General features: G+C 40.3%; 1 protein-coding gene across 1 annotated transcript in view; it reads right to left on the bottom strand.

Annotated features, from left to right (window-relative positions):
* Window positions 1-17143, bottom strand: part of KLB (klotho beta) — a gene marked incomplete at its 5' end in the record, with an annotated part of 39550 nt that overhangs the window by 14801 nt on the left and 7606 nt on the right. The window contains 2 exon segments of the mRNA XM_082632916.1: window positions 1029-1297; window positions 4110-4620. Coding sequence (XP_082489042.1) covers window positions 1029-1297; window positions 4110-4620 — 780 coding nt within the window.

Genomic DNA, 17143 nt, shown 5'->3' with positions numbered 1-17143 from the left:
AAATTAATTAATAAAAGAAAGCTGTTGTATGTAGAAAACATTTTTTAAAAAAAGGTTAACATGTTCTGGGGGTCTGTTGTACAGTATGGTTACTATAGTTAATAATATTGTATTATATACTTGAAAGTTGCTAAGAGAGTAGATCTTAAATTTTCTTAGCACAAAAAAAGGAATGGGAATTGCGTGTGATGGTATGGAAGTGATGGCTAATGCCACAGTAGTAACAATTTTGTAATATATAAACGTGTCAAATCAACACATCATACTCCTCAAATTTACACAATATTGTATGTCAATTGTATCTCAGTACAGCTGGAGAAAAAAGGGAAATGTGTAATGTACATAGTATGCTAGAGAGTGATGAATGCTATATAGGAAAATAGAGCAGGAAGGGGGAATGTGCACTGATAGTGATGGAGTTATGCTTTTTGGAGTGGAGGGAAGCCTTATTGAGAAGGTGACATCTGATTAAACATCTGAAGAAGGTGAGGAATGAGACAAGTCAGGAGGCCCCACTGGGGTATAAAGACTTCATAAGGCAAATAACCCAAATTTATCAAATAAGAGGAATCACTGAAATAAAAGGCCACTAACAATTTGCTTTTGACAAAACAAAAATCTAGGGAATTCTTGGCATTCCAGTGGTTAGGACTCCGTGCTTTCACTGCTGAGGGTTCATTCCCTGGACTAAAATCCTGCAAGCCGTGCAGCCCAGCCAAAAAAAATTTTTTTTAAATCTGTAAAATTATTTTCCTTTAATTTTGACAGTACTAACAAATGCCTCTCACAAAAATGACTGTAAGTTCACTCTAGACTGTATACAACTTGAGGGCAGTATGAAAAGCTCTCAGTAAGCATGAATTCTTCCTCTTCCTTCCTCTTTCCCCAGCTTCCCCTCATAACCTCCAGGTGATCATGGTATTTGATATTGTCTGACAGTTATCTCCTAGATGTCACTGAGTAAAGTGAAAGAAAATATTGTGTACTATTTGCACCACTTTATAGTTAATTTGTAAGTAGCCACTTACCTTAAGGACAGATTCAGTAATGCCCCAGGAGAAATCACAGGGAAACTGACCCTGCACATCTGGTGTGGACTCTTTCAAAGTGAAACCATTGTCTTGTATGATCTGTTTATAGTAACGTGCTGAAGACTTGGGCTTTCTTTCTTTTTGTTTACTATTAAAATCCACATAAAATAATCCTCGGCGAGTGGTGTAAGCATCCTGCCATTCGAAGCCATCCAAGAGGGACCAGGCAGTGTAACCAAACACTCGTATTTCATCAAACTTGATTGCTGCACAGAAGGAAAAAAGCAGAGATGTTCAGAGGACTACACACTCTGGTTCATGTTTACGACTTCACTAATGACATGCCAGGGGCAGCATATTGTGAAACCAACCTTTTTCCTAATTCGCAGGCCCAATATATCAAATAGAAAATTTATTTTTATATTTGAAAAGGGGCAATTATTTTCATCTAGAGTGGTCTTCCCAAGTGAATGACACAGTTAAAGGATAAAATTTAAAATATTCCTGAGGCTTAGTGTGCAAATCTGTGTCAGAGGACTTCCCTGGTGGCACAGTGGTTAAGAATCTGCCTGCCAATGCAGGGGACGTGGGTTCGATCCCTGGTCCGGGAAGATCCCACATGCTGCGGAGCAACTAAGCCCGTGCACCACAACTACTGAGCCTGTGCTCTAGAGCCCGCAAGCCACAACTGCTGAAGCCCGTGTGCCTAGAGCCTGTGCTCTGCAACAAGAGAAGCCACTGCAGTGAGAAGCCTGTGCACCACAAAGAAGAGTAGCTCCCGCTCGCAGCAACTAGAAAAAGCCTGCGTGCAGCAACGAAGGCCCAACGCAGCCAAAAATAAACAAATAAATAAATAAATAGCAGTTGAGGATTTATAAGAAGAAAAAAAAAAGTAAAATACTGAATTGAAATAGTTAAAAAAAAATCTGTGTCAGAGGGCATGATAATTTCCAGAGCCCTTTGGGACCAATGTAGATGTCTGCTCATGACCAAGAGTTTCTCATTTCAACCTTGGGTTGGTTCCCATTTGTGGACAAACTATCTTCTGTGAAACAATCCTCAGGGACTGAAATATCAGCTTTGAGAATGAGCGTATGTGAATGTAGATTTAAGGAGGAGAAAGAAGCACAGTGATGTAAGAGAACAAGAACTGACTGGGCCGAGGGGCAGGAGGGGAGAGGGCTTGCTCTCCTGTGCTCCTGGGACGGGGCTATTGGGCAAGTTTCTTGATCTCTGTTTCCTCATTTGTAAATATAGAAGTTTGGAAAAGATGATCTCTCAGGAACTTTCTAGCTTTAAATTCAATTACTTTTAGGAACTAGATAAAAATGAAATATGCAATAAAAACAACAAATACCCCAATCAATCATGAACCATTTTTCTTAAAAACTTTCATTTTCTCATGGTAATGTCTCATTTCTGCACTTTGGGGGTTTTATCACTGATATTCTTTTCCTAAAAGGTGGAGTCAATGTCAAGGGAATTGATGTCAAGAGATTCTGATGTGGGACTTCCCTGGTGGTCCAGTGGTGGGGACTCTGTGCTTCCATTGCAGGAGGCGTGGGTTCCATCCCTGGTTGGGGAATTGGGGTCCTGTACGCCGCATGGCACAGCCTAAAAAAAGGGGTTCCGATGAAATAAGTATGTTTCAGCAGGCCCTGGTTCTAGTCTCTCTGCTGTCGTAGGGTCCTGAGGAGTGGTGGAATGGTAACGCCTGGGGAATGACACCACTTTTGCCAAAGTGCTTGGCATTTGGCCCAGGCCCTGTGGGCAGAGTTCTCTGCTCTGGAGGCCCCCATGTGCATGTGCCCCGTGGCTGGGCAAGGCTCTGTTCCATGTGCTCCTCCTGCGAGTTGGGGCAGTACGTCTTGCTCTCCCTGAGGACCCTCCCTGAACACTCTCTTCTGCAGAACCAGGAATTTTTCTCCAAGCTTGTGACATTTTTTTTTTCTTTTGGCCATGCTGTACCGCTTTTGGGATCTTAGTCCCCTGACCAGGGATAGAACCCGGGCCCTCAGCAGTGAAAGCCACGAGTCCTAACCACTGGACCTCCAGGGAATTCCCTCCAAGCTTGTGACTTCTAAAGAGAGCTACAGAGTTGTAGAAAGATCCACTGAGAATTCCTTTACATAGGAGAGAAATGGAGCCCAACTCTGTAGGGGACAGAACGTCATAATTCGAGCTTGTCCTCTGCTCCATCGTTTCAGTCAGCCACCTGCAGATGTCACTACCTGAGTAAAGGAAAAGGAATGAGGGGATGGGCAGGGGTTAGAGAAATATCCAAGAACAATAGAAGTTGCTCACCTTAGCCATTCATGGCTCATTCTTTGTCTTCAGACTTTTTGTCATTGAGTCATGTAGTAGAGTAAAAGGAGCACAATCAAAAAAAGCTTTCAGCATCTTAGACTAAAGTACTACTGTTAGAAAACTTTTTACATGTCTCCTTTAGCATTATGTCCTTTTAAAAGGAATGAAACAGCATCTTGTTGCCAATTAAGGATGTATCTACAGTCTAAAATTATTGTTTTCAGACCTTTATTTAAAAGGACACGAGAGTGGGACTTCTCTGGGGGCACAGTGGTTAAGAATCCGCCTGCCAATGCAGGGGATGTGGGTTTGATCCCTGGTCCGGGAGGATTGCACATGCCACAGAGCAACTAAGCCCGTGCGCCACAACTACTGAGCCTGCGCTCTAGAGCCCGTGAGCCACAACTACTGAGCCCACGTGCCACCGTGCCACAACTACTGAAGCCGGCGCGCCTAGGGCCTGTGCTCTGCAGCAAGAGAAGCCACCGCAATGAGAAGCCCGCGCGCCGCAACGAGGAGTAGCCCCCGCTCACTGCAGCTAGGGAAAAGCCCATGCATAGCAATGAAGACCCGACGCAGCCAGAAATAAATAAATAAATACATTTATAAAGAAAAAAGGACGAGAGTAACGTTAAAAAATTCTGTCAACATTGGAAAATAGAGAAGTCCAGCAATGACCATAACAACAATAATCATATATTCAAAGGTGACTTTAAATACCCTATAGCATAAGTATTCAAGACAGTTGTTTTGAGCTAATGTGCAACCAACCTTGGAGAACCTGGTTGAGGAAGTTCTTCATCATGTAGATGGCTGTGGTATCCTCTGTTTTCACATGACTGTCTGTGAACCAGCCATTCTCAGTGATCAGGATTCGGGGATTGCCATATTCCAGTTTAATCCAGTTCAGCACATCTCTTAAATTGAGGGACACATTTTGTCCCATTTTAGCCATGGTGTTGTAGGGCTTGAAATTGTTGGGTCCAAAGGAAAAGGCAAAGAAGTCAGCTGTGCCCCTCACCTCATTCTTCTCTGCTTCAGAGAAAAGGGGTAGAATGGAGAACAACTTCTTTTTCATCACCTCTGGATAGTTACCATCCCCGTGGATAGGGTTGGCAAACCACCCGAGCACAGAAACCATGGATTGTTGGCACTTGAGTATATCCATTGTGTTTTCTGATCTGTTTGGTTCAATCCAGTGGGATCCCAGCGTGATTGATAACTGACCCTTCTGATGTGGGCGGAAATTTCTATTGTAGTTATGCCAAACTTTTGAATGAGCCTAAGAACAAGAAAATATTGTTAATCTTTACTGTCCTTACTCACGGGGTTGTGACTTGGCTGATAGAAGGTCTTCTCATGGACAAATTAGTGAAGCGTCGGGTGCTGCAGGGGAAAGCTGCCAGGGAACCCTGATGACCGCAAAGTCCGCTCTCTGTTCACTTCCCCTGTGCTTCCATCCTAAAGCCTCCCTTATAGGATTACCGAGAGGCAGGCAGAGAGCTCTTGTCCCAGCTCCATCTTACTTCTCCTCTCCCTGGCTCCCTTCCAGGCTCTCTTGGGGCTGGGTACAGGTGAGACACTATGTGGATTATAGGGTTTCTTCCTCTACATAGAAAGACTCAGAGCAGTGCGCTTTCATTGTTCTACAGAGTCTTCTTTTGGCCCTAACGTAGAAGTCCAGGATAATACAATTTCTATATTCTGTAAATGGATAATCATAGAGCTCACCTCCTAGGCTTGTTGTAAGGATTGAATGAATTAATGCACTCTAGAATAGTGGCTGGCACACAGTATAGCTCTATATAAGCCTTAGCTATTATTACTATTATTATAAAAGGGTGGCAGGCACGGCACAACTCAGAAAACCAGTGGAAATAGTGTAGGATTTGGCGTCAGCACAGTTGGGCTTGAAGTTCAGGTACTAACTATAGTAGCCTTAGATAAGGCACTTAGCCTGTGTGAAATCTCTTCATATCCTCAGCTGTAAAATGAAGTTAAAAATAATAATACCCTTTGTAAAGTTGTTGTTAGATGTAGAGCATCATGTACATATTAAATATGTAGCATAGAATAGAGCACCTAGGAGCTACTGCCTAAAGATGGATGTTATTATTATTGGTCCCCCTGGAATTTACATTTCCTGTTGCGTTCACTTAAAACAGAGCCTCGTGATCAGTTTCCAGTCTATTTAATAGGTACTTACTGAGCGCTGACTCATTGCCTGTCTTGCCCTGCCCTAAGAGGCTGAAATAAATGGTGCAAGGATTTGCTCTCAGGAGCCAATAATCTTAATGGGAAAATAAGACTAAAATGTATGAAAGAGAAACATATAAAACTGAATAAAATAAGACACTAAATTAAGGCAGAGGCATGGTTCAATAAAGAACCATGAGCTAGCTGTATGGTTCTTAACTTGAGGATTCCAGTTAAGGACTAATGGCCAGTTAAATGTGCAAGGTCTCCTTCCTGCCTGGCCAGCCAGAGCTTGCTCCTTTACGTATCCGCCTCTCCTCCTCTCAGCACCTGACTTGCTTGTCTCTTAATGGCTCTTCCCAGGTGTGCCAATTTCTCCTCTAATTGGGTGTTTCTAAAACAAGGGCACAAACCCTTACTGTTTGTAACCCACAAAGTCTGCTTTCAGTCTTGTTCTTTAGCTTTCCTTTTGCTCATTGGAGATGTTTTATATTGGGCTGAATTATCTAAAAGTGCCTTTTTGAAGGTCAAAAACAAAAAAATACAAGCAATGGCTCAAATCTAATAGATCCTGTGGACATTAAAAATGTTCCATAAACTCTGTTAAGTGGGGAAAGATAGACATTAATGTAAGGGCTGAGGATTTCAAAACTGGTGTCTCCTTGCTTTATGCAAGAATAGCTAATTTAAATAATTCCATGAAAGATTTTCTGAAGAAGCAGATGACTCAAGGTATTACCTCTATCTGCCTGTTCTTACTCCATTTTCATCAGAAGATCCTGGAACCACTTAGCACCCAAACGTTCCCAAAGATCCTTAAGCATGTCCTTCTCAGAAAAGTGTTCAGGCTGTAGCCTTCTCCCCTGCCTCCACCCCTAGGTTCCAGCTTCTGAAAGGAATCTCAGGGCAGCCCAGGGCAGATTCCACCTTAAGTGGTCTCAGCAGCTCTTTCTGGACTTTTCTGGGGCTGGAATCACAGCAGAAAGTCTTTTTTTTTTTTTAAGCACATTTATTAGAGTATAATTGCTTTACAATGGTGTGTTAGTTTCTGCTGTATAACAAAGTGTATCAGCTATACATATACATACATCCCCATATCCCCTCCCTCTTGCGTCTCCCTCCCACCCTCCCTATCCCACCCCTCTAGGTGGTCACAAAGCACTGAGCTGATCTCCCTGTGCTATGCGGCTGCTTCCCACTAGCTATCTATTTTACATTTGGTAGTGTATACACAGCAGAAACTCTTAACTTCATTTTTCCTGATTTGAAACAAAAGCAATCATGCATTACTAGAATTCACAGGGAGGCATTCTTTGCTTTATTCTAAGCGGTCACTTAATCCCTTGGTAGCCTCAGCGCTTTCAACCATAAAAGCCGCAGTGAGTGATCAGTACACCTCTTTAGGGTGGGTGTGCACCTCTTATGTGTAAACTGTGAAGCACTAAACACACGTAAGATTCTGAGCCATAAACTAGCTGCCTTGTGAATATGATGCCATCAGACACTAAAGGGAGAGTGAGATGAAATTAGTATAAATGTATTAAACCAGTCCTAATAGCAGTTAACCGGTTCTAATAGGGAAAAAAAGCAGGGGGGCTTTTCTTTGAAATAGATATTCTATTGCATATTTCTGTAACTATATGAAAGATGACCTAAGCTGTGATGACAGACATGTACCTTTGCAATAGCTTTCCAACCGAGTTTTCTGGAGATATATATCTCTCCATATATCTATATATACATGTGTTGTTATGCCCCAAGTTGACCTTGGTGTTTCACAGTGTCTCTTTCACCTTTGCTGCTATTTGCATAGGCTATCAAGGTATCTAGGGTTATCTTTGCTCTGGGCTGAAGACAGCCTCTCCATCCTCATGTGGAGAATGTGGGGGAGGTTCTTTGTGCAGCACTTGTAGTTATAACCTGATCTGTTCGCCAGGTAACAAGGTAAAAACTATGGCTCTGAGGCAGTGAGTTTGACATAACTCCTGATGAAACTGGGGTATCTATGTGTGTGCTTTGGTCCAACGCTCATAAAGGAGGTCTGTTGGGGAAACTGAACTGGGGTTGGCGGGGGAGTGCAACCTGGGCCCTGCAACCTTACACAACAGTCATTCTGTGATTTTCCAAGGTTACCCTCTATCTTGTACAAGGCCGTCTACCTTTGGAATGATTGATTTAAGGGAGCTTCAACCTTTGTTCTTTAGATTCAGTAGCTTAAAGGGGAAGTCAGCTTTTTCTTTTTGAGGCAGATAGCAGGACCGAATGTCACTGAGAGACAGCCAGGGGCCTAATATCTCATTCTGTTCCCTCCTCTAATCTAACGTAGCAGTTCTTTGATGCCCCTGGAAGTCCAGACTCAGATAAGTTCTGTGGATGATAGGAGGCAAATAAGATAGCTGGACAACTTTAGAAACAAAGATGAAGAAGGGGTCAGAGGTCAGGGAGACGTGGTGGAAGGGACACGGGTGGAAGGCAGTGCTTTGGAAGGCGTACGTTGAAGAAACCTAGCGCATTACACGTGTCTGTATTTAAGGAACACCCAATCATTTGTCAAAAATTAAATTTTTGTTAAATTTTCAAATCTGCATGAATTAAAGCCACATTTTGGCTGAAATATTTTCATGTAACTATAAACTTGTTTATTGCTAAAGCTATTTAATAAAGTATTAAATGAAAATCATTAAAGAAAATATACTTTAAAACTCCACAGAGCAAACTGTTTTCATATTTCTGTGTTCCCCCCAACTTTTCCAAATATATTTCCCAGCTAAAGTCACTCTAACATTTTCCATGTTATTTTTAGTTTTCATAATAATCTTAGTATAACGATTCATCAATCTGATGAAATATGATTTACTTAGTCATCTCCCTCTTTTGATAAAAATTAGCTTGTTTTTCTTTTCCTGCCATCTTCCCTTCCTTCTTCCCTCCCTTTACTTACCCTCCCTCCCTCCCTCCTTCCTCTCTCTCTCTCTTTCTCTCTCCTCATGCCTTCCTTCTTTCCTGTCATAAATAATGTAGTAACTAACTTTGGTCTTATAGCCTTTAATTTGTTTAAATCCTTTCCTTTTTTTAATCCCAGGAATGAGCTACCTATTTTTTGAATTGTTTTGCATGTTTCCAAATTGATTTCCATACATTTTGTCCTTCACTGAGAGTGTTTTCTGACCACCTGCTTGGAATCATTGATTGCTCTTTTGGGGGATAACTGGCCATCAGGAATGATATAAAAGTGCTACTCACCTACTTGGTACCACAGGGGACAGGTCCCGGGTCTTGAAAGCAGGACACCCAGGCTCTAGTACTGGCCCTCCTACTAATTAGCTTTACGGTCTTGGACCAGTCATTTCCCTCTTAGCAGCCTCAGTTCCCTCCTTCATTATACTGAGCTAAAAATAAACACTCTAGAGAATCGTTGTGAAGATGGAATGAGGTAATACATGTAAAGACCCTATGAAAACCACATGAACCTAAATTTTAAGGACTTTGAAAGAGCGAGCTGAAAATTATTTAACTTACTGTGCAGAATGGTGGGGAGTTGTGTAGGCATGAGGGGTGTTCACAGATGGTGCTCCCTGACCTCTCAAGGCTTGCAGCTGTCCGCTTTGTCCTCATTTATTTTTTTGCTGCTGATCAAAATTATTCATTGTTCATTTGGGCTAGGATTCATTTCAGTTTGATTTATTATTTAATTTACTCAGCACTTCTTTATATTAAGTATCAAGTTTTCTACTAGTTACAATTGCTGCTCTTCCAGATTATTTAACATTCATTCATTCCACAAATATTTATTGGGTGCTTAAGATATGTGAACTTTATTGTTCATTGTTAAAAAAAAATTATGTGATTGTCATTTTCTTATTATTTTTTTGACAATCTTAAAACTCTTGGAAACAATATTTTACCCTCATTATTCTTAGGAGAGAATTTAAATATTAACAAAAGTTACCACCTTTCATAAAGAACATATTTACCCATTCTATTTTTAATGGTTCGAATTCATATTTTCTATGGTTGGACTAACTCAGTAATGATCATATTAAAATTCGTTTTCCTCCTATTTTCTTTTCAATCATTATATTTTCAACTTATTCTAACAAATCATCGATTATTATCAATTTGCCTAGTGTCAGGATTTCCACATAGAAATCATGTAAAAACTAAACCCTAATATATTTGTTCCTTAAAAGAAGTCCTATTATTGTTATAGAATTCTAATTTCAAGTATAATATTACTAAACTAAACCAATGCCTGAGCCAGAATCTAAACCTGGCAACACAATGGGAAAAAGGTCTAGAATAAAGTTCATAATTTATTAAAAGAAGCATCTGTGGGTTTCCCCAGATATTAGAAGGGCACTTAGAAGAAATCAATATCAGTAAATTGGTACCTTACTGAAGTTCAGGTTCCTTACCCAAGGAGAACATTTGCAAGCCAACTTTGCAGAAGGTGAAATGACATTTTAAGCTTTCTGTTAGTACTAAATTAACAATAGTGATCCTATTAGTAATTTTTTTAATGCAAAAAGACTGTATCTCCAAGTATAATTGAAGCTAAAATGGCCTGGGTTGGAGACTTAAAGCCTTTCCTCAGGATTTAGGAATAAAAAGTTAAAGATAGTCAATATAGAAACCACTTTGAAAATTACAAACAATATAATTTGTACAGAAACAAAAATAAGACCTACCATTTTGGGGCCTGCAACAAAGGCAGACTGACCATGAACCTAAGGAAGCTGAAACTTCAGTACTCCTCACTCGCCTGAGTCCCCATGAAATGTGCTGGGAGGGTGGGGAGCCAGGTAGTGATTGGAAACATTTCTAAGAAAGTATCGATATTTCTGATAAATTCCTTGAAGAGACCTCAGAAAATAAGGAATCTGAATCTCCAAGACCACAGTAATTTGTTGTAATATTTTTCTCATTCTAAATAGATGTTTACTTTTGTACCAACTTTTGTGTCCATAATTTTGAATTTTTTCCTTATGTAAGTCTCAGGCCCATGCAACATAGATCCACTCCTGGCCTAGGAGCTTCTTGAATGCAGGGACTGTATCTCTTTTGTTCACAGTTATACATACAGATGTCCAGGGAGGAGCCTGGCATAGAATACTTGTTGAATAAATGCCCACTATGGATCAGCTAGTTTGTTGGTGACCTGACATACATTGTTGATAATACAGCCTCTGCAAGGCAGGTTTTATTTTTCCCATTTTAGAGAAGAAACTGAAGTTCACAGAGGCTAGGTAGTCGTGGAGATAGGATATGAATCCAGGCCTCTCTGATCACTATACTAAACCATCGTGCTTTCTGTATGTCCCACCAGTTCTAAATTTTGAATGTTGGGGAAAGGCCATTTGACTTGAACCACAGCATACTGTTTTAAAATTATATTTTCTTTAGGCTGTACTTGGTTATTAAAAGAACTAAACAGTCCTAGATTGAGGGTCCCACTCTCACCTGTTGAGAATAAAATATCTATACGTGTCTGGAATTTAGGATTACCTAGAAAGTTCATGGAGGACCTGCCAGCAAATTTGAGGTATTCAGAAAACCATGTAGTTGTCTAAGTGTCTAGTACAGCATGTAACATTTATGTGTAATTCCCTGTACCTCTTTCCTAGAACCAGCGATGTTGACATTGGATATTGTCCTTACTGGCGTCAGAGGCTAAATGAGTCCCTTAGGAACCATTTCTACACTTGACTGTCTTGACCAAGGATGGTGATGTTTACACCATTGTCAATATTAGACTGAAAGGGCAGGGACGCTGTGGTTGCATAGCAGTTAGCCCAGCATCACCTTTGAACAAATCATAATTAAATGGTCCTTAAAGATGAGTGACTTTCATGATCAAATAAAACAGAAGTGGTTAAATTACAGAACCATAGAAAATTTACAATATAAACAGTAATAAGAATGAACATATATTTAGTGCTAAATGTGCTGAGCGCTATTCTAAGCACTTTCCATGTACCATCTCATTTAATCCTCATTTAAATCTTGAGAGGTAGGTACTATTATTATTCCCGTTTTATAGGAGAGGGAAGAGAGGTTAGGTAGCTTGTTCATAAGCTAAGTCAAGCCCAGGCTGTATTGCTCCAAGTTCTGTGTTCTTGCTTGCTAATTAGAGGTAGAAGATGGACTTTAGAGATCATTTGGTCCAATTCTTAAAAACTCTCTATTATAGATAAGATGCTGAAGCAAAAGAAATAAGTGACTTGGGAATTCCCTGGCAGTCCAGTGGTTGGGACTCTGCGCTTCCACTGCAGGGTCCCAGGGTTCGATCCCTGGTCAGGGAACTAAGATCCCACAAGCCGCATGGCACGGCCAAAAAAAAAAAAAAGAAAAAGAAAAAGAAGTGACTTGCTCAAGGTCTCAGTTAGTGCAAAGCCAGAATTAGAACTAAATCCTTCAGCTTCTAGATCACTGTGATTTCTGGACATGATGCAAATTAAATTATGAGCTTTTGAAACAGACTTTTACATCTTAGACTCAAAGGTGATTGAACAGGCTGTGCAAATGCAAGGGTATGTAACAGACATGGCACAAAAACAAGGGCCAGTACATTGAGAAAGCCATCTGACAGTGTTTGGGTTCCAGGAACACTCTAAGAGACAATCTAAGAGTCATGGTTTTGATTACGCCTTTATCCAACCCCCTCAGTCCCCAGTCAAACAGTTCATCAGCATTACCTTCTGTTCTGCTTAATTATTTTTCCCCTTCAAGAAATTATACACATCAGCAAAATCAAGTTTAGAGAAATCATTCTTACGTATCTCTTTCCTTCAACCCATGGCTATTTTTTTAAATTAATTAATTAATTTATTTATTTTGTCTGCGTTGGGTCTTTTTTGCTGCACATGGGCTTTCTCTAGTTGTGGCGAGCGGGGGCTACTCTTTGTTGCTGTGTGCGGGCTTCTCATTGCGCTGACTTCTCTTGCTGCAGAGGACAGGCTCTAGGTGCACGGGCTTCAGTAGTTGTGGCACGCAGGCTCAGGCTCAGTAGTTGTGGCACACGGGCTCAGTAGTTGCGGCTCGCGGGCTCTAGAGCTCAGGCTCAGTATTTGTGGCGCACAGGCTTAGTTGCTCTGGGGCATGTGGGATCTTCCTGGACCTGGGCTTGAACCCACGCCCCCTGCATTGGCAGGCGTTTCTTTTTTTGTTGGAGGTAGGAGTTTTTATTAATTAATTTATTTATTTTTGCTGTGTTGGGTCTTTGTTTCTGTGCGAGGGCTTTCTCTAGTTGTGGCAAGCGGGGGCCACTCTTCATTGTGGTGCACGGGCCTCTCACTATCCCAGCCTCTTTTGTTGCGGAGCACAGGCTCCAGACGCACAGGCTCAGTAGTTGTGGCTCATGGGCCCAGTTGCTTCGCGGCATGTGGGATCCTCCCAGACCAAGGCTCGAACCCGTGTCCCCTGCATTAGCAGGCAGATTCTCAACCACTGCACCACCAGGGAAGCCCCAGCAGGCGGATTCTTAACCACTGTGCCACCAGGGAAGGCCTCAACCCATGGCTATTATTTTATCCTTTTCTTCACTCTTCATTCATTTATGTTGATTGATTGCTTAAATTCAAGTCTATAAACACTTATTTAGCAAATACAAGGCAGCTTTGTGCAGTGGCAGTATCATAGCCAATGAGGTTTATCCGAGGCATGATTATTGCTAATTGAAAAATTTCCTAATACCCTGCCATGAAGACTTGAAATATAGTTGGCGTTGGCAATTTTTGAGAGTCTCTATGGAGACTGCTTAAAAAAAAAAAAGCAAGTCACCTTAGTAGGCATTTAGAAAAAATATTAACAAGACACCTCCTGCCTTCAGATGAACTCTGACCTCTAGTAGGAGAGAGAAGTATAGAAATAAGTAGAAGAAAAACAGTATACGTCTACATTTCAATTAATTAGAAATGATAACAAAAGCTCAAGGTAGTAATATGATTCAAATTTGTAAAAAAATGACTATATGTATATGCTTATATATACATAGAAAAATATTTGGGCATTGAACGAGCTGCTAGCAGTGGTTACTTCTGGGGTATGGGATTAGGGAGTAAGAAAAGAGGAGAGCTTTCCTTTTTAACTTTATGTCTTTCTGTGTTGTTTGAATGTTTTGCAGTAAAAATGCATTATCTTTGAAATTTAAAAAAGTCACGAGAATTGGTTGAAACAGATGGTTTCTGTCAGTGAATTTAATTGCTCTATGCTATCACTCTTCACTTTCTCTGAAGTTCCAAAAATCTCAAAGGAAAAAAAAGAAACTTAATTTAAAAGTTCTGTTATTCTGGGGGCTTCCCTGGTGGCGCAGTGGTTGAGAGTCCGCCTGCCCATGCAGGGAACGCGGGTTCATGTCCCGGTCCGGGAAGATCCCACATGCCGCGGAGCGGCTGGGCCCGTGAGCCATGGCATCTGGGCCTGTGCGTCCGGAGCCTGTGCTCCGCAATGGGAGAGGCCACAGCAGTGAGAGGCCCGTGTACCGCAAAAAAAATAAAAGTTCTGTTATTCTGGATTTCATTATATATTTTTACTCCAGAATAAGACGTTGATATTCAAAGGTAAAAGGAGGAGGCGTACAATACACACGTGATTAACACGGAAGAAGAACTGATAACAGTAAACCCAGCTCTTTATTTATGATTCAGTCACATAATCTCTGGTCAAGATATGATGCTATAAAGAACCAATGAATGGAATCCTCCAAATACTAAAAGATCCTGGTTTTCATCAGCCTTAAGGTTCCCCCAAACAAGTAGCACTATTAGATCATCCAGGAAATCACTTTAATTACTTCTGTGATTCACTGTTTATTGGTTAGTAAGTTAGAAGGTTGTGATCTATTCTCAGCATCCCTCTACTTTTCAGCAACAGAATTGCTGTTAATGTTCAATAATTTTAATTACTCCTTTTTAACATAGACTATTTTCTAATATTGAGTTTTCTCAGTAAGATTTTTTACATGCAATTAAATGATACATGTATTATATTATAAACGAGTGTGAAGTTTCCCTCAGTTCATAATTTCGTCATATCTAGCACTGTTTCCACTACTTACAATATTTTCTGTTCTCCAGTTGGGCCTAATTTTCCATGTATGAGAGAGTTCATATCAAATTAAGCTGTTTAAATACGATCATAATGTTATTCTCTGAACATTTATAATTACATTTATTTAAACCTGTTAATCATTCACTGAAGTATAACTTTTTCTACTTAATGATTAGAAAAGGTAAATACTGCTCTCTTGAAGGTTTAAAATACCAATTGCCATCTACAAATAGTTTTTTTTTACATGACTCTTCTATCTAACAATGGTATTCTGGTTATTGAAACTTTTTAGCAATTCTTATCCAAAAGCTGTTTTTACCTTTTATTCAAATTTGATTAGGAACATCTATAAGAATACTAGTGTTAACCTGTTTGATCATTATTTCCTATATTTTGTTAGAGGTGTCTTAGGTCCTAATGAAGATGAGTTGGGATAATAATATAGGTACTACGGGGAGTTCCCTGGTTGCCTAGTGGTTAGGATTCTGGGCTTTCACTGTTGTGGCCCGGGTTCAATCCCTGGTCAGGGAACTGAGATTCCATAAGCTGTGTGGCGTGGCAAAAAAAAAAAAAAAATATATATATATATATATATATGTATTTATATATATATATGTACTATGCATTAGCTAATTAAATGAATGATTGTTTTAACATTTTTAAACTTTAGATGGTATTGCCAAGGGCACACGTATGTGATTTAACAGCACTTTAATGGGACGCTAAAGTTTTGAGCAAATAAAAAGTAAAATCATGGGGACAAAGGAAAAAACTAATGGTTAATGTATGGGTCAGTGATAAATTGTTCACAGGTTTTGTGGACAAATAAAACATGTAGATAGATTTTTAAAAATAGATCTTTATTGGAGTATAATTGCTTCACAGTACTGTGTTAGTTTCTGCTGTATAACAAAGCGAGTCAACTATGTGCATACATATGTCTCCATATCCCCTCCCTCTTGCGTCTCCCTCCCACCCGCCTTATCCCACCCCTCTAGGTCATCTCAAGGCACCGAGATGATCTCCCTGTGCTATGCAGCTGCTTCCCACTAGCTAGCTATTTGACATTTGGTAGTGTATATATGTAGATGCTACTCTCGCTTCGCCCCAGCTTCCCCCTCTCTCCCCATGTCCTCAAGTCCATTCTCTATGTCTATGTCTTTATTCCTGCCCTGCCACTAGGTTCATCAGTACCATTTTTTTTTTTAGATTCCATATATATGCATTAGCATATGGTATTTGTCTTTCTCTTTCTGACTTACTTCACTCTCTATGACAGACTCCAGGTCCATCCACCTCACTACAAATAACTCAATTTCGTTTCTTTTTATGGCTGAGTAATATTCCATCATATATATGTGCTACAACTACCATGTGACCCAGCAGTCCCACTACTGGACATATACCCTGAGAAAACCATAATTCAAAAAGAGATGTACCACACTGTTCATTGCAGCACTATTTACAATAGCCAGGACATGGAAGCAACCTAAATGTCCATTGACAGATGAATGGATATACATAGATTGTTTTGGTCTTTAAATAGGGATTATGAGTCAAATATCTATTGAGTCTGAATCAACACAAGTGGCTGCAATGGAGTTGTAGGCTGTAAATTGTTTTTCACTGAGGCTAGGTAGCTGATTCATGTCATTAAACCTTGCTAGCTTGGATTCAGACAGATGAAATTTAAATTTTGGATCTGACACTTATTATGAGTAAAAAACCCACACTTGTACAGCTTTGTAACCTCAGGCAAATTTCTGTGGGCTTCAGTTTCATCAACTATAAAATGCCTATAAGAATATCTACCTGGCAGGGTTGATGTGAGAATTGAATGAGCTAACATATGAAAAGTACCTAGTACACTTTCTGACAATACATTAGGTGTGTGAAAAAAAATTCTGCTTATAATAATAGTTATTAAGAATAGTATGATAGAATGTCAAAAAGTTATCTGTAATAATTGTCTCAAGTCTCCATTTTAAGACTTAAGACCAATCTCTGTCCTTTATGCTCCCCATTTCTGTGTTCTTTTTCATTTTTTGCTTGTTTTTGGTGTTGGCGGGGACATGGTGGAAGGTAGCAAGTAAGTTTTTTTTTTTTTTTTTTTGTGGTACGCGGGCCTCTCACTGCTGTGGCCTCTCCCATCGCAGAGCACAGGCTCTGGACGCGCATGCTCAGCGGCCATGGCTCACGGGCCCTGCCACTCCGTGGCATGTGGGATCTTCCCGGACCAGGGCACGAACCCGTGTCCCCTGCAACAGCAGGCGGACTCTCAACCACTGCGCCACCAGGGAAGCCCGTAAGTTTTTTTTTAACTTTCTCACTGACAGAAAAGCTTGGGCTAGTTTTTTAGCTACAAGATTTAGCAAAAATTAATTTTAATATGTTATTGTCTTGCAACCCAACTTTAATAAGGGAGTTTTTAAAAATTCCTTTTTTTTTCATGGAAAAAAAAAGTTTCAGACGATCCTTGAAGATTTTGCTTCTGTCTAACCAAGGCAAGCTAAAAATGCTCCAGCTAGAAACTCCATTTCAAAATATTACACTTAGTCTTC

The sequence above is a fragment of the Mesoplodon mirus genome (genome assembly GCF_964341445.2).
Source record: "Mesoplodon mirus genome assembly, chromosome: 2".
NCBI lineage: Eukaryota > Metazoa > Chordata > Mammalia > Artiodactyla > Ziphiidae > Mesoplodon > Mesoplodon mirus.
The sequence above is the reverse complement of the archived record's forward strand: the minus strand, read 5'-3'. Positions and strand labels throughout refer to the sequence as shown.